Genomic DNA, 16,772 nt, shown 5'->3' on the forward strand with positions numbered 1-16,772 from the left:
CAGCGTATGACTTGTTTTTAATTGCTGTTTCAAGTTCAGCAGGAGGTATGATGTATTCCAGGGCCGAGGGGCTGTTAGTCCAGTGCACTTTATTTTTTTTTTTTTTTTTTTTTTTTAATCACCGCGTTTCCTGTACTGTCATATGCATTTCTACCCTAATAACAGAACGCTAGTGCATGGTACAACTTATTTATCCGAAGATTTTAAGGGGGTTTTTTGTTTGTTTCGATGTGAGGGATTTCATTTTTATAATCGGGATTGTGTGTTGGAAGCAGATGACCTTTGTAAAACAGTGAGGGACACCAAGTGCGTGCAGTTAGCGCTGCCATTAACTGAACCTCAGTTCTGCTGCTCGGTTGCACTTGGAAACTCCATTGGTTTTCTTTCTTACATCTAAGCACTCTCAATCCTACTTTTTATATTCTCCTCTTATTCCCCACCCCATCTGCTTCATTTTGGCTTAATGCCAGTGAAGTTCATGTTGGGAACAGCTAAGTTATGCTTAAATTCTCTTTACAACTGGTTTTTGTTTGTTCCTCCCGTGCAAGTATTGGACAGGGAGATTGATCTATTTCTAGACTCCAATTTACTGGGGTTACTTTTGTTTTTCGCAGATGTCCAGCTTTGTCTCACCTAAAAAGCTACAGTTTGCACCAGCTTTCTGAAACACCAGTGGGATCTGCTCTTAAGGTGGATCTCATGTTCACAGTTGGGAATTTGATCGAGTAAAGAGGGTTATGGGCTACGGCAGTTTAAATAAATTTCACTTGTTCTAATTGTTCTAATTTGTAGGCTTCCAGAGGTGAGGATGTGTCCTGAAATAAAGTGGGATATTGCAATTCCTCCACAGTGAGATTAAGGCACTAAGATTATCCAGGACCTTTAGTAAGATGGTGAGAGACAGACTTCCGTAGCTTTGTTCTGCTGTTTAATAACCGACTTGTGTCTGATGGGTTTTCGACTTGATGTTTGTTTGAGTTTGGCTGTATTTTGAGCACTGCTGCCACAGTATATTGAGACATAGGAAAGCTAACATAGGGAAGATCTCATATATACGTTAGGAATTTCCACAGGGAATGCTCCAAATTTAAGTTTAATTTTAAGAGTGCTGTGATCCTGTAAAAGCAGGTAATATTTTTTCCACTACAGTTATTTACAATGTTGCTTACATGAAAGAGAACATTGTAAGATAGGTAATTGGGTTGTCTATATGAGACTTTTTGATTGATTTTTTTGTATTTTGGTCTTTGACCTCCTTGAAGAGGTAAAGGAGACATATATATTATATATATACTACTTCCTCTGATAAAAACTGAAGTCCAGCCATACTGAGTCATATCACAGGTCATCTATCCCATCCTAAGTTGGCCAAGAGTAGATATCTAGGGTAGAGAATAAAAGCAGGAAACCGTATAAAATGACTCCGCAGAATGCTCTTGCCACCTTCAGTGATTTGTGAATTGAAGGCTTCCTAAGCTAAACATGAAATATTTGTATGTAACTGTTTAATGGATTTATTTTTTTTATAATTTTTAGTGAATTTGTCAAGTCACTTTTTGAATCTATGTAAGCTTTAGCATCTGCAGCGACGATTTCTTCAGCTTAACAACTTGTATGAAGCTACTTTTGCTTGGTCTGGTTTGCCTCCTGATGAACACACGTGTGAACAAGGCAGATGCATTTGATGTAAGACTCTGCCACACTAACTGCAACATCAGGCCTTGCAGTGAAATCCTTGTAGACTTTCCTCTTAATTTTGTTATTGTTGCCTATCCCAGTCATGCTTCTCTGCCGGGTCTTGATTTTCATGTCGGCTAAATAATTGCTGCTATAGTGCATCGGATTTTTGTAAGCTGCCTTAAAAATAAGGAGACCATTTACCCACGAGTGCTATTGACTGGAACTGTCTTGATGCCAAATGGAAGGAACGGCTGGCAGAGCAGTGTGTCAGAATACATAGTGGGGCTTATTAGCCTGTTTTTTTAATTTCATGTTTTTTAAGCATGTTTTTTTAATGTCTTTTTTTTTTTTTTTTTTTTTAAAGGCCAAGACTTAATTTATAAAACTATAAAGATTCTCCAGCATGGGCTGATTTCACACTTCTTCATGCTGAGGTTAGCCAAGAGACGAGACTTGGTCCTGTTATCACTATTCCTTTCTCACAGCTGCTTTCATTTCTGCTTCACTTGCTATTTCTAGGAAGCCACTTTTTACAGTGTCTTATGGTTGCTCAGCTCTCTTGCTTGTCTTCATGAGAGAGGGGTACAATCATTCCTCGACATCCTCTACACTTTCTACAGAAAAAGACTATCTGAAAGTTCTCATCTTCTCAGCTGCTATCTTCAAAATTATGTATCTTTAGATTCTACGGTCTGTACATTTTAAAGCTGAATGTAATGCAGATATGTCGAAGTTCATAAGCTTCGTCACCCTTTGAATCAGGTACAGCTTTCCGTTCAAGAGAGGTATAATCCTTCTGTCTCTCCTCCAGTTCCCCTTAACACCACTTAACATTTAATACAGAAATGATGCTCTCTGCTGTATGTTGGGAAGAGAGGGTAGTGGCTTATCTCTCCCCAACTAACCATCCTTCACCTCTTCCCATTTACAGCTACTTTAGCAAATTCAGCTCTAGCAGGGGGGGGTTGGCTGCAACTTTGGTGTTATTCAAACAATATTTACACTATATTTTATTGATTTAGAAAGAATTGCAATAACGTGTAAGTTAAAAGCGTCATTTAAATAATGTGCTTACGTTTTCTGCACAAAGGTTACTTCATACTTCCCTTCTTCTGCCCTTTCTTTGTGATGCTTCTGGAGATCTAGGTTAACATGTATTACATCTTGCCACAGGTGTAGGCAATGTTTCAGTCTTAGTCTGGTAAACCCTTGGTCCATGGGCCCGAACATGTTTCTGCAGTATTAGTACTGCCTCAGGAACAAATTTTTGATATGTTAACACTGTTTTGTGCTGCTACTGTGATCTAAAACAGCTTGAAATTTGTCTCAGCCTGTAATTAAATTGGCTTTTGGTTTGGCTGCATCACTCCGGCTATACTAGAGCATATCCATGAACCATTCTGAATACCATTCTGTAATTCTGTATTGCCAAATGCCTGCTATTCGTGGTCGTGGCCAGGAGGATTTTGTTCTGTTTGAAAGCCGGTGAAGATTTATGCGACTCCTTCAAATAATAAACGTGTTATCATTGTGCACATGTATTATAACATTGATAAACGAAAGTGGAATTGTGCACCGGCGAAAGCCGTTCTACCTTGCCTAGCTTTGAGCGCTCATAGACTTCCGTGCTCTCTCTCTCTCCTCTAAAATTATTCCTTGGGATTATTTTCCACCGGTGGTCACTTGACTGAAATCTTATTATGCGCTTGCATTGCTAATGCATACATCATGTACCATACTTTTTCGGTGTTTTTGCTTCAAAGTGAAAAATAGTGGATGGCTGACTTTTTCTGGAAAACTCCTAAAACTTCTTTCTACCTGTCTTTATTACTACTACCACCTCACGTCCCGGATCTCTAGCTACCCGTGTATCCCCTGAAATCTAGAGCCTGCTTTGTGCTGTACTCATCTTCATGAAGTGATGCCAACAGACCTTCAAGAGTAGGGAGGGGATACCTCCCTCTGTACCCGTGTGTTAATGTTGGGGGGTTTTTTGTTGGTTTTTTTTTTTGTAATGTTAAGGGTTTGGGACACACTGTAATTAAATTACTTTTCTTTAAATAACAGAAGAAAAGCCAGCCTTAGAAGAGATTTTTTTTTGTGAGGATTCTCTCTCCTGTGCAGTCTGCGCTGAGGTGCAAGGGAGCCTGGGTCCCCGGCATATGCAGAGCTCGCTGGTAGCTTAGGGATGGTCAGTTCAGATGTTCTGGTGAACATAAAGGAGCCTGGAAATGGCATTAGGCTTGCTCGTTAGGAAGAAGAAGCACAAATGTGGTGCTGCCAAACACAGCGTGTACTTTCTCGTTGGAGAGCTTTCCAGTTTCTTACTTCAGTACCTGACGATTGAAGGGGCTGCTGCCCCATATGGATGCAGGACTCTTTCTACGAGGATTCGAAGCATTTTGCAGCACCTTTCTTCTGAATTTCTCTAATATTAAGTTTCTTCTTATTTCTCTTCCATCGTTTTGATTGTACTTCAGCAGATGTTGGATTGTATGGACATTCCTCGGCAACCCTCTCACTATATTGGTCGGCTGCTCCTTTTTTCCATGTGGTTATCTTCTGTATCGGGAATGAAATCATCTTTTGTGAAGATCTTTTGAGAGGATCTCTTTGAGATCTTTTGTTCGTGTTTTGTTTGATCATCCTCCATGTCTTGCACTTTTGACATACTTCTGTCTGCTGCTTCCTTGTGCACACTACATGCTGGCCATTTCCTATCCTTCCTTCTCAGTCCTTTTATTGCCAGGGAATAAGCTCTTTTCTCTACTTGAACTCATAATTCACTGGTGACTTTTTTTCCTTTTTTTGGTCCTGAAGAAGTGTGATGGTTGAATGACCAGCTCCAAGTCTTTTTTCCTAATTTGGTATTTATGTTGTAATCTTATTTAAGTCTGCAGTCAGAGTACTACAGTAACATTCATTTCTAGGAAGGAAAATATTACATATTTTGGGGAAAGGACGATAGAACTGCCGAGAAAGCTTAATAAAAGATCCATGCTTAATAAAAGATCTGGCCTACTTCTACAACCAGAAAAATATCTTACAGGGAGAGACAAAATGGAATAGGAAGATCTTTTATCAGTCCTGTTATAATTCATTTTCTTCCAGGAAAGTAGAGTTAATGTGTATCTGAAAGTCACTTTTGTCGAAGAATTATAACCAAAAACTTCAAAATAAAATTATTTTCAGCATAGGCTATCTGGAGCTCCCTATAAAAGCAGGAAAAAGGGACATGAAGTAGAACGCAAACACCATAGGAACAAGATATCTCTCCGTATTTTAATTTGCTCATTTTTAGCACTGTGTGTATGCTGTAAGGAGGACTAATTTGTACATGGCTGAAACCCTTTCTAACCATCCCCATCTTCTTTGCTTGGCTGTTCAGTGATAGTGTCTGTAACCCTGGCTCTGTAAAGGCCCTTCTACCCTATTCAGATGCTTTTAGGCTTATTGAATGCAATACCTGGCAAACCTTTCTGATTTGTGTTGGATGTCGTCCAAAGAAAACCATACAAACTGCCTATGTAGCAGCTGCTCTGTTAAAGCAAGACCTTTTTGCCTGGTAACAATAACAGCTCTTGCAGCATTTGGCATTAGATTCTCTTGGACTTGTTGGCTGTCAGGCCCCAGAGCGCTGGACTCCTGCATGGTGTAGCCGGTAATTGTCACCTTTTTAGTTTGTGCTGCTGACTTGAAGCATGGTTGTGTCTGCCCAGTTTATGCATGGAGTGAGCTCAGGTGTTTGCAAGGTGAGTTTGCCTTCTTTCCTAAGACGCCGGTTCTGATTTAGTCATAAGCCAAACCTGTGGAAATGTAGCATGTACTTCTGCCGTGACCTCTACTAATTTTGTCATTCCTTCCCCCCCCCCCCCCCATCCCTTTTTTCCCCAGATAAATGGCTCATTTAAATTGGGAGCTACTAAAATACTCTCTGGCTGGCAAATGCAGTGCCTAGCAGCAGTCATCAAGGACGAACCAAACATGAGTGGAGGAGGGGAACAGGTCGACATTCTTCCGGCCAATTATGTGGTCAAAGATCGCTGGAAAGTGGTGAGTAGCTCCAACTTTGTGCTTCCTTTAGTGGCCCAAACAGATCTCCATCTCCTGTAGTAGTATAGAAACTTGTCTAATCCTGGGCTCTGGCAAGCAACAGTGGAGTGGTATGGTTTGGCGTGTTGGTAAGATACTGATGAGATGGTTAATATTGCTCTAGTGTTTTTAGAATGTTTGATATTTTTAGAAGACTAAACCTGCCAAGAATTTTTAGGTAGGATTGAGCTGTTGCAGCAGGCTGAATCATCTTTTACTAAGAAACTTAGATTTCAAGTTACTGTGGTAAAGAATACTACAGATGTGCCTATAAATAAATTGCATTACAATAAAATAATTTAAAAGCAAATGTTACAGGTTGGAAAGTCAGCTACTTCAAAAGTCAGAAATTCCATAACTAGCTTGTTGGTACAACTTCTGTGTAAATTTATTAGGATACTTTTTAAAATTATATCATCACATGTTAAAAGTTTTAGTTCTTCATGGGATGGCTGTCTCATCTGTTGAGCAAGCTGGATGAAGTACACTGAATTAGTAGCCATTTCATCTTTTATGTATTCATTGTACGGCTGCAGATCTCACTATCCATTTAAATTCATGGCATGAGTTTGCCATTTAAACTCAGCTCTTTATGTTTGTTATTGCTGTGTTATCTGTGTCAGATATATATATTTTATTCATGCTTTTACCAGATGATCAAGAGAGAACTATTAGCTTGCTTTTACAGATAGGCTTTCAAATTTAGTTAGATATTGATTTTTATTATTTTTTGCAGAGTGCTTAATATTTATGACCAAAGCACAACTCCTCGAGACATCATGGGCATCTAGGCACGCTCATCACTTCTATAGATTGGATCTGTCTGTCCTGCCTTAGGCACCCAGCAGATGAACATGTAATTAGTGATGATTTGTGGGCAGAACTCAGCACCTTGACCAGAATCATGAAAAAATGCTGTGGTAGAGACATGGGGAGAATCTCATCCTCTAGACACATGTTTCATTGCCACCAGATTTGTTCAGAGGATGCAGTTCCTCTTACGTGTAAGACTTTCTCTTTAGTCGTAAAGTGAGGTCTCCAGGATGGTGGGGGAAGTGGCATTATATTATCACCTAAGTTAAAGAAATTACAATATAACACCTGAAAGGATCAATGCTACAGGCTTGGGGAAGAGTGGCTGGAAAGCTGCCCAGCAGAAAAGGACCTGGGGGAGTTGGTGGACAGCCGGCTTAACATCAGCCAGCAGTGTGCCCAGGTGGCCAAGAAGGCCAACGGCATCCTGGCCTGTATCAGGAACAGCGTGGCCAGCAGGACCAGGGAAGTGCTGGTGCCTCTGTACTGGGCACTGGTGAGGCCTCACCTCGAGTGCTGTGTTCAGTTCTGGGCCCCTCACTACAGGAAGGACATGGAGCTGCTGGAGCGTGTCCAGAGGAGAGCCACCAAGCTGGTGAGGGGTCTGGAGAACAAGTCATATGAGGAGAGGCTGAGGGAACTGGGCATGTTTAGTTTGGAGAAGAGGAGGCTGAGGGGAGACCTCATTGCCCTCTACAACTCCCTGAAAGGAGGGTGTAGAGAGGTGGGTGTTGGCCTCTTCTCCCAAGGGAATAATGACAGGAGCAGAGGAAATGGTCTGAAGTTGCGGCAGGGGAGGTTTAGATTAGATATTAGGCAGAATGACTTTCCTGAGAGGGTGGTCAGGCACTGGAACAGCCTGCCCAGGGAGGTGGTGGAGTCGCCATCCCTGGAGGTATTTAAGAAACGTGTAGACATGGCAGTTCAGGGCATGCTCTAGTGCCTGAGATTGTTGGGTTGGGTGTTTCGTTTTGTGGGGGTTTTTTGTTTGTTTGGTTGGTTGGTTTTGTGTTTGGTTTTTTTTTTTGTGTGTGTGTGTGTATGGTTGGATTCGATCTCGAAGGTCCCTTCCAACCATGAATATTCTGTGATTTACCTTTAATACTTCTTGAAATTCTGTATGTGTTTTCTGAGAGTTTTTGCTTTCTGGCTTTAAAAGCTTTTCTTTTAAAAAGCTGGAAAAAAAAATTAAATCCCATGTGTGCCATTCTGTCCATTTTTAATTTGTATTACCAGCAGTGTCTGAATCACTAAACTCACAGCAGAAACCTCGTTAGTTTGGATGACAAGTGATTTGTAGTTATAGCACTAAGTCGTTTCTCTGTGCTAACTGTGCTAACTAGCTGTGCTACAGCTGCCCTGTGAGTTTTGCTGTGGGCTGTGAAGAGCAGAGGACTAAAGAGACTCAGGATTCTGAACTCACTTGGGTTCCAGCCTGTGGATAGGTTATTTTCGACAGCCCATTTCAGTCAACATATTATCACGGAATCATGGAATTGTCAGAGTTGGAAGGAACCTCTAGAGATCATCTAGTCCAACTCCCCTGCTAAAGCAGGATTGCCCAGAGCACATCACACAGGACTGCATCCAGGCGGGTCTTGAAGATCACCAGAGAAGAGGACTCCACGACCTCCCTGGGCAGCCTGTTCCAGGGCTCTGGCACCCTCACCGGAAAGAAGTTTCTCCTCATATTTGAATGGAACTTCCCATGTTCCAGCTTGTGCCCCTTGCCCCTCGTCCTGTCACTGGGAACTACTGAAAAAAGTCCAGCTCCATCATCCTTCAACCCACCCTTTAGATACTTGTAAACATAGATGAGGTCTCCCCTCAGCCTTCTCTTCTCCAGGCTAAAGAGCCCCAGCTCTTTGAGCCTTTCTTCGTAAGGGAGATGCTCCAATCCCTTAATCATCTTTGTTGCCCTACGTTGGACTCTCTCCAGTAGTTCCCTGTCTCTCTTGAACTGGGGAGCCCAGAACTGGACACAGTATTCCAGTTGTGGCCTCACCAGTGCCGAGTAGAGGGGGAGAATGACCTCCCTCGACTTACTGGCCACACTCTTCCCTACGCAGCCCAGGATTCCATTGGCCCTCTTGGCGACAAGGGCACATTGCTGGCTCATGGATAGTTTACTATCCACCAGGACTCCCAGATCCTTCTCCTCGATAGTGCTTTCCAGCAGGTCCACCCCTAACCCATATTGGTGTCTGGCATATCCTTCCATTAGACTGGGCTTGTGCCTGTAGCCCTTTGTTGCCCCCACCTTGCTCTGTTCTTGTTAATCCCCCATTGCCTGCCACTCCGTCCTAGCTCTTTGCTTTCTCCACAACCTTCACTTTTCTGTCTGGTGTATCCCTGAACAACCTATTTATATTTAAAGCAATTCAAACTGCTCTTCATTTCTCCGTGCTTCCTGAGAGCAGATGGAGAATCTTGATTTTCTCAGTGATTAGATACCAAAACGGAGACAGCCCCTATCCCCCTCCCAAAGCTTTCTGGCACAGCTGAAGGAAAGTCTTGCTGTGCTCTTGCAGCTCTCTGGGCTGGAGCACGCACACTTGGTTTGGCAGGATGATACGTGTGCTGGTTAACTGACGTAGAGGACTTGAAACATGCTCTGTGCTTATGGACTGCTCAGAAAATACCACTTGCAGCTTTATCTGACCTTCCCTGCACAAATGGAAATCTCCTCAGAGCCTGCAATTTGGTCAGGTTGGTGCGTGTTCATTGCGAAGCTGAATTTAGATGCTCTCCTGATGCTAAGCCATAGCTTCAGGTACACGTTACTCATTTTTCTCTCTTCTCCTTTACCCTAGCTGGCTTTGGTTTGTACCATTCCTGTGGTTCCTCAAACTTTGAGTTTCTCCTTCATAGACAGGAATGCTAAAACTTCCGTAAATTATGGGAGTATTTTTTTAACACAGTCTAAACAAAGTCACTTTGTTCTTGGAAACAGCAGAACTCTTAAAAGCACCAAAAACTCCAAATAAAGCCTAAAATATGCTCAGTTATGCTCATAGGGGAACATTTCAAACTGATTTTAAATTTGGGAAAGGGATTAAATGTGGGATTCAGTGACTTCATTGTTGCATGTATTTGTGACTGGGGATTACTAGAAGCTTTACCCGCTAACTCTACCTTAGAAAATATAGAAATGTGCAGCTATATTGTTGACAACAACTACCTCCAACTAGAGAAATAGCTTTTTATGTTTTATAATGTTGGCTCACAGTAGTCTTCAATACTGCAGTGAGGTCATTATCCCACTTGAAAGCCCTGAAAAATTACATGACTTGCTAAAGGGCGTAAATAGCAATAAGAAATTCTAATTCCCAGCTCTGAGCAGAGCTGGGAATTTGGCCCTGTGTAAGCTGAGCTGTGTCGTGTGAGCCTTCGTTTACAGTCATTTCTGACACCCCCCCCCAAAAAGCGCATACCCTTCAGGCAAGCCGCCTGTGCTTCTGTCCCTTTGCTGTGCTTGATGTTGGTGTGGGACCAGTCAGAACTGTGAGCTGTATGGGGCTCGAAGTAACCTGGAAAAAAATATAAAAATACTTCCGTTGGCCGAAAGAAATGGACAGCACAGGATCAAGTGACAGATGAAAAAGGCAGCGTACCTTAAAGCCAGCGTACAGCTGTAACGACAGTAGTAGCATTTTTTTCTTTACCCCAGACCTTTCTGAATCTGACCCGTAGCATGCAAGCCGGAGAGTCCAAGCTTTGCTGCGAGCTATGGATGCCGCTCAAGCAGGTGTGTGGCATATTTATGTGATGCTGGGGTTCAGCTGCCAGAAGGCTTTTTTGTGTAATTTGTCCTCCCATTGTGACTGTCTCTGGCTGGGCATCTGCTTGAACCTTGTAGTTCTTAGCGCTGGCATACTTCCAGCATTGAGCCAATTTCTAATTTTAGACCAGTGTAATGTATTCCTTGAATTCCTTTCCTCCTCTTCTCCTATATGCTGGCTGACAAAGCTTTGACAAATGAAGATGTTAGTTCTCTGCAGTTGGCCTGTTGTAGTTCATTTTCCTGTCACTCCAAGTCAGTAAATTTTGGCTGTCTGACAGCAATTATATTTTTGTTCTTATTTTTGGGGAAAGGCACGAACAGGGAGAGCTTATGTTTTTTATCAAAACTCTTGGACTTGAAGAAGTATTCTTTTTAGTCATCATTCTTTACTTGCAGATATTTTTTATGCTTTGACTGGATGAAATTTGGACATTACTGGAACCATGTGACTTTTTCTGAGACCCCAGAGGGTGACTTGATCCACATGGTCTCTGAATGATGTGGACCGCCTTGTTCAGGGGAGGCAACAAAATCAAACATAACTTGTACTTGCTTTGAACTAGGTATAGATGTTAAGGCTGAATGGATGTATCTCTTTACTTCACCTAAATGCTTTGTACTGGAGATTTGCAACTGAGACTTATTAGCAAGACAGAGTTGGCAGCTCCTGCACTGAGCTTTGAGTACAAGTGGTGACTCTTGAACATGTGTATGCTCTTTTGTCAGGTGCAATCCACGCTTTGGTTTCTTCCAGGTTTCTGAGTTTCTTGAACTGAAGTTGTGGTTACACTTGTCCTTCCTCTGTTTATTTTGGAAACCTTGCTGGAAGCCACACAAATTTTTGTGGATTCTTCACCTTGTCTTGGTCAAAAAGGCCATTTGTGGTTTCAAAAGGGAACTTGGGACAATGAAGGTTCTTTGTTAGTCTTGGGGCCTGTTTTGGTCTCTGTTCTGTACAGAATTGCTTTAAGTGGGCTTTGGCAGTGGCTTTTGGCATCATCTTCAGATGATTTAGAAAGGGGCTGGTTGACTTTTCCTTGATTGGCTTCTCAGTTCACATCTGTTTTACATATGTTAGTTTTCCCTTGAGATCATTATTACTCCAGTCCTCCTAAGCAAGTTGAGTGGACTCTGAGAGTTTGGTGAATGTAGGTCCACTCTTCCTCACCTCTTGTTAAGTCAGATGAGGCCTGGTAGCCATTTGTGGATCAAGTAGCCTATTGAGTTGGGTTGCAGGAGTATCAGGCTTGACTATACAAGTGCTCCTAAAAGGCAGTCACAGTAGTCACTGTTTTACCTTGTCAACATTTGAAGCCTGTGGGTGACAGCCTTGACCCTGGCTGAGTTCACCATAGGTCACTGGCTCTCAGTTTGGTCCTTTGCTCTGGATTCAGAGCACATGTTCTTGTTCCTGACCTTGCCACCAATCCTGAGACTGAACCGCTCATGCCTTGGTCCTGGAGCATTTTCCTGGGAAGGTCTAGTCTTATTCTAATCTCTAGCAGGTTTTGTTTAGAGCAGTGGTGTCTTAATACACTTGCTGAATAAAAGATTGAATTTGTATTTGAAGGCTGTTTTTGGTTGGGGGTGTGTGTTGCCTTGGTTTTTTGAACTGTCCCTCTGTGAGTACTAATTTCTGCTTAGTGGGAAGGCTGTGTGTTTGTTGTTTTGGGTTTTTTTTTTTAATAGGCTCTGGAGGATTGTGCTGCAAGAGTCTTTTCAGGATAAATCCGAAATATTTCAAGATATTTAAAGGAGGCTTCAAAGGGAGCCATCTGTGTGCTGTGTAACTGCTGATACATCCAGGAGGCCTTTTCCGACTGGCTTCTCTCATCAGGACATAGCTGGTTTGTGTCGGCAGTCCTGAGATCAGTTTGGGGAATTACTGGAACCTCCTAGTTGGAGACTGCCATACTGAGGGGTTAAGTAGAGTGGCTTTTTGGTAACAGTTTACTCCAAGGGCCTAATGTGGTATGAAACCTCTTAGAATATGGAAGAAGCCCTGCAATGAGCTGTACGGCTGTGTGGCCATTTGTGGGATGCTGAAAGGACTGAAATCACGTCTGAGATGTAGTTTGATTAATTTTACTTATGTATGTGCAAGTCCAAATAGATGCCTTTGTTTAATCAGAGGAATTCTTTACTTGACTCTACAGGCTGTAATGGAAATCTGGACATAGGCTTGTGCGTTTAGGTAGAATGAGTCCTGCTGGTGTTGTCAGCCTGTATCCCAGTCTTATTAGTAAATGATCTGGTGGAAGGTAGGAAACAGGATGAGAAGAGAATTATTCCCAGAGCACTGAGTCTTAGCATGGGCTGGTGACTCACGATTATCATTTAGGTGACTGTTGTGAGATGTTCCCTTCTCTTTCTTGACTTTGTGGTTAACGGTTTCATTATTGATTTATTTTCTTGAGTGGTATATGCCCATCACTCCTTTGTGTCCAGCAGAAGGCTGTGCTGAGTTCACCTTAAACAGTGAACTTCCACAGAGTACCCAAGCAAGGAGGAAATGCATGTGTGGTAAGCCCTTGATCTCAGCCAAGACCTTGAGTTGCAAGATAACAACTTGCTCTGCAACAAAGAAAAGGAAATGGCTGCTGATGGCCTCCGGATGTTGCTGAAAAATCAAGGAGGATGGCAGCGCTGGTAATGATGAAAATAGGACCATCTGGTGTGCTGGGAAAAGTATGCCAGAGAATGACTTCCATAAGAGAGTGAGAAAGGATGTGAGGAAGGAGAGGCAGCTTGAGGGCTCTTGGACAGTGAGGTGCATCCATTGGCTGGAATGTCGTATAAAATCAGTTTTAGAGTCATAGAATGGTTAGAGTTGGAAGGGATCTAGTTCCAACCCCCTTGCCATGGGCAGGGACACCTCCCACCAGACCAGGTTGCTCAAAGCCCCATCCAGCCTGGCCTTGAACACCTCCAGGGATGGGGCATCCACAGCTTCTCTGGGCAACCTGTTCCAGTGTCTCACCACCCTCACAGTAAAGAATTTCTTCCTAAGATCTCCTAAATTTACCCTTTTTCAGTTTAAAACTGTTACCCCTTGTCCTATCGCTCCACTCCCTGATAAAAAGTCCTTCCCCAACTTTCCCATAGGCCCCCTTTAAGTACTGGAAGACCACTATAAGGTCTCCCTGGAGCCTTCTCTTCTCCAGGCTTTCTCAGCCTGTCCTCACAGGAGAGGGGCTCCAGCCTCTGATCATCTTTGTGGCCCTCCTGTGGGCTTGCTCCAACAGGTCCATGCCCTTCTTATGTTGGGGACTCCAGAGCTGGACGCAGTACTCCAGGTGGGGTCTCATGAGAGCAGAGTAGTGGGGCATAATCACCTCCCTTGTCCTGCTGGCCACACTGCTTCTGATGGAGCCCAGGATGCAGTTGGCTTTCTGGGCTGCCAGTGCATGTTGCCAGCTCATGTTGAGCTTCTCATCCACCAACACCCCCAAGTCCTTCTCCTCAGGGCTGCTCTCAATCCATTTTCCGCCCAGCCTGTATTTATGTTTGTGATTGTCCCGACCGAGGCTCAGGACCTTGTACTTGCCCTTGTTGAACTTTTATGAGGTTTGCATGGTCCCACCTCTCAAGCCTGTCCAGGTCCCTCTGGATGGCATCCCTTCCCTCCAGCGTGTCAACTGCACCACATAGCTTGGTGTCATCAGCAAACTTGCTGAGGGTGCACTCTATCCCACTGTCCATGTCTCCGACAAAGATGTTAAACAGTGCTGGTCCCAGTACCGACCCCTGAGGAATGCCACTTGTCACTGGTTTCCACTTGGACATTGAGCTCTTGTTTGAGTGTGGCTGATTTTTTGGTTCAGTGAAGCTCTGGTCTTGTTCTCATTTCATCTCACATTCGTTCCTCTGTTGACTTATATGGGTCCTCCGATTTGGCTGTTTTCCCAGGTGAGCAGTCTCAATACCTGCACCTTGCTTCCTGAACCTGCCTCTCTGATACTTTTTTTTGAGGTAGCAGTCCTAGTCTGTCCTTAGTTTTTCCAGGCTCCTGGTCATTCTCTTCATCCTGAAATCACAGAATCACAGAATCACAGAATATTCTTGGTTGGGTGGGACCTTTGAGATCATTGAGTCCAACCAACAAAAAAAAAAAACAAAACCAAACCAAAAACCCCAAAACCAAAAAAAAAAACCCACACCCAAAAAATCCCAGAACACCAACACCAAAACCAAACCAAACGCCCACAACCACACCCCACCCACCCACAAACAGACACAAACCAACAATCTCGGGCACTAGAGCATGCCCTGAAGTGCCACGTCTACATGGTTCTTAAATACCTTCAGGGATGGCGACTCCACCACCTCCCTGGGCAGGCTGTTCCAGTGCCTGACCACCCTCTCAGGAAAGTCATTCTTCCTAATATCTAATCTAAACCTCCCCTGCCCCAACTTCAGACCATTTCCTCTGCTCCTGTCATTATTCCCTTGGGAGAAGAGGCCAACACCCACCTCTCTACACCCTCCTTTCAGGTAGTTGTAGAGGGCAATGAGGTCCCCCCTCAGCCTCCTCTTCTCCAAACTAAACATGCCCAGTTCCCTCAGCCTCTCCTCATAGGACTTGTTCTCCAGACCCCTCACCAGCTTGGTGGCTCTCCTCTGGACACGCTCCAGCAGCTCCATGTCCTTCCTGTAGTGAGGGGCCCAGAACTGAACACAGTACTCGAGGTGAGGCCTCACCAGTGCCCAGTACAGAGGCACTGGTGAACTCTCCTAACCATGAAATGAACCACTCCTAACTCAGTGAGAGCCTCTAGCACCAAGGTGGTCGATACTGTGCATTGAACATGACCAGACCTTCCTACGGATCCTTACAATGCCGCTATCCTAATCATGTTACTGTGTTGTGCCATTTATATTGTAGTAGCTCTGCTTTTGGACAACTGCGTTGCACGTGGGAGCTGCCCCTGTTAAGGCCAGTGCATGGAAAAGGATCATTGTGCGGGTCTGTGCTGGCTCAGCAGTATTCCTCCCTAGATTCATTTCTTGAATTTGCAACCCAGCGAGATGTTTGGGTAGCCTGTGTTTCTTTCCGCTCCATCCCAGCTATGTTGTTATATTTATTACGGTTGACTTTTGCTTATTATGTTACCCATTTTCCCACTGAGACTTTTTAAATCTTCCTCAGAGTCCTTCCAGATCCCAACTAAACTTTTTGGCCTTCTGCGGCTTTTACTGTCCCTTTCTTTTTTCATTCTGTGTTGCCAATACATCAGGCAACAGAAGATCCCGTGTCCTGAATCCGAAGGTATCAACTGGCATGTTGTTGCTATGCTGAACATAGCACTGTTTTGATGGAAAGATTTTTAATAGCCAGCTCACTTAGTGCGAATTTCCAAGTAGAAATAGGGCTGCACTGTAATAATTTATGAATAATATGTGGTGACCTAGTTATTGGGCTGTTTACTGTAAGAATGTTCCTGTTTAGCCCTAGTGGAAGGTTGGGAGGAAAAAATAACAAGTAAAAGGAGAAGAAGAATGGCTCCGGGCAGCAACTCTCAAAGGGTTATCAAGAAATGGCTTCAGAGACAATAGTCAGGCTGTTGATACGGAAAGTATTGCCGCCTTCATGCAGAGCTGTTTTTCTTGACCTGGGAGCTAGAAAACCAAATGGTTTGAGTCACCTTAAGGAAAAAAAAAAACCAACTGCCCTTGAGAGGCAGGGCCCTTTGCTCAGCAAACCGGACGGATGTACAGGACAGACCTTCCGTGGTGCAGAAGACACCTGGGCATGTTTAGTTTGGAGAAGAGGAGGCTGAGGGGAGACCTCATTGCCCTCTACAACTACCTGAAAGGAGGGTGTAGAGAGGAGGGTGTTGGCCTCTTCTCCCAAGGGAATAACGACAGGACCAGAGGAAATGGTCTGAAGTTGGGGCAGGGGAGGTTTAGATTAGATATTAGGCAGAATGACTTTCCTGAGAGGGTGGTCAGGCACTGGAACAGCCTGCCCAGGGAGGTGGTGGAGTCGCCATCCCTGAAGGTATTTAAGAACCATGTAGACGTGGCACTTCAGGGCATGCTCTAGTGCCCGAGATTGTTGGGTTGTGTCTGTTTGTGGGTGGATGTGGTGAGTGGTTGAGGGTGTTTGTTTTGTGTGGGTTTTGTTTTTGGTGGGGTTTTTTTGTTGGGTTTTTTTGGGTTTGTTGTTTGTTTTTTTTTTGTGGTTGGACTCGATGATCTCAAAGGTCCCATCCAACCAAGAAGATTCTGTGATTCTAAAATATCATCCCAACCTCATGAAACGTTGTGTAAGATACATGTTTGACTATCTGCCCGATTTAAACTTCTTTTTCTCTTCAAGTGTCGTTGCTGCCGTTGGAAAGAAGGAGAGCACAGGGCTTTCTGAGCAGTTGTGAATAGAGGGAACGTGAAATGCTGAAGG

General features: G+C 43.7%; 1 protein-coding gene across 1 annotated transcript in view; it reads left to right on the plus strand.

Moving 5' to 3' along the window:
* Window positions 1-5,381: 5,381 nt before the first annotated feature.
* TTBK1 (tau tubulin kinase 1) overlaps window positions 5,382-16,772 on the plus strand; it is a 97,457-nt gene continuing 86,066 nt past the window's right edge. The window contains exons 1-2 of the mRNA XM_074168396.1: window positions 5,382-5,432; window positions 5,575-5,733. Of these exons, the coding sequence (XP_074024497.1) occupies window positions 5,382-5,432; window positions 5,575-5,733 (210 nt within the window). The remainder of the gene's footprint in view (window positions 5,433-5,574; window positions 5,734-16,772) is intronic.

Source organism: Numenius arquata, chromosome 2 (assembly GCF_964106895.1).
Source record: "Numenius arquata chromosome 2, bNumArq3.hap1.1, whole genome shotgun sequence".
In the NCBI taxonomy this organism is placed as follows: domain Eukaryota; kingdom Metazoa; phylum Chordata; class Aves; order Charadriiformes; family Scolopacidae; genus Numenius; species Numenius arquata.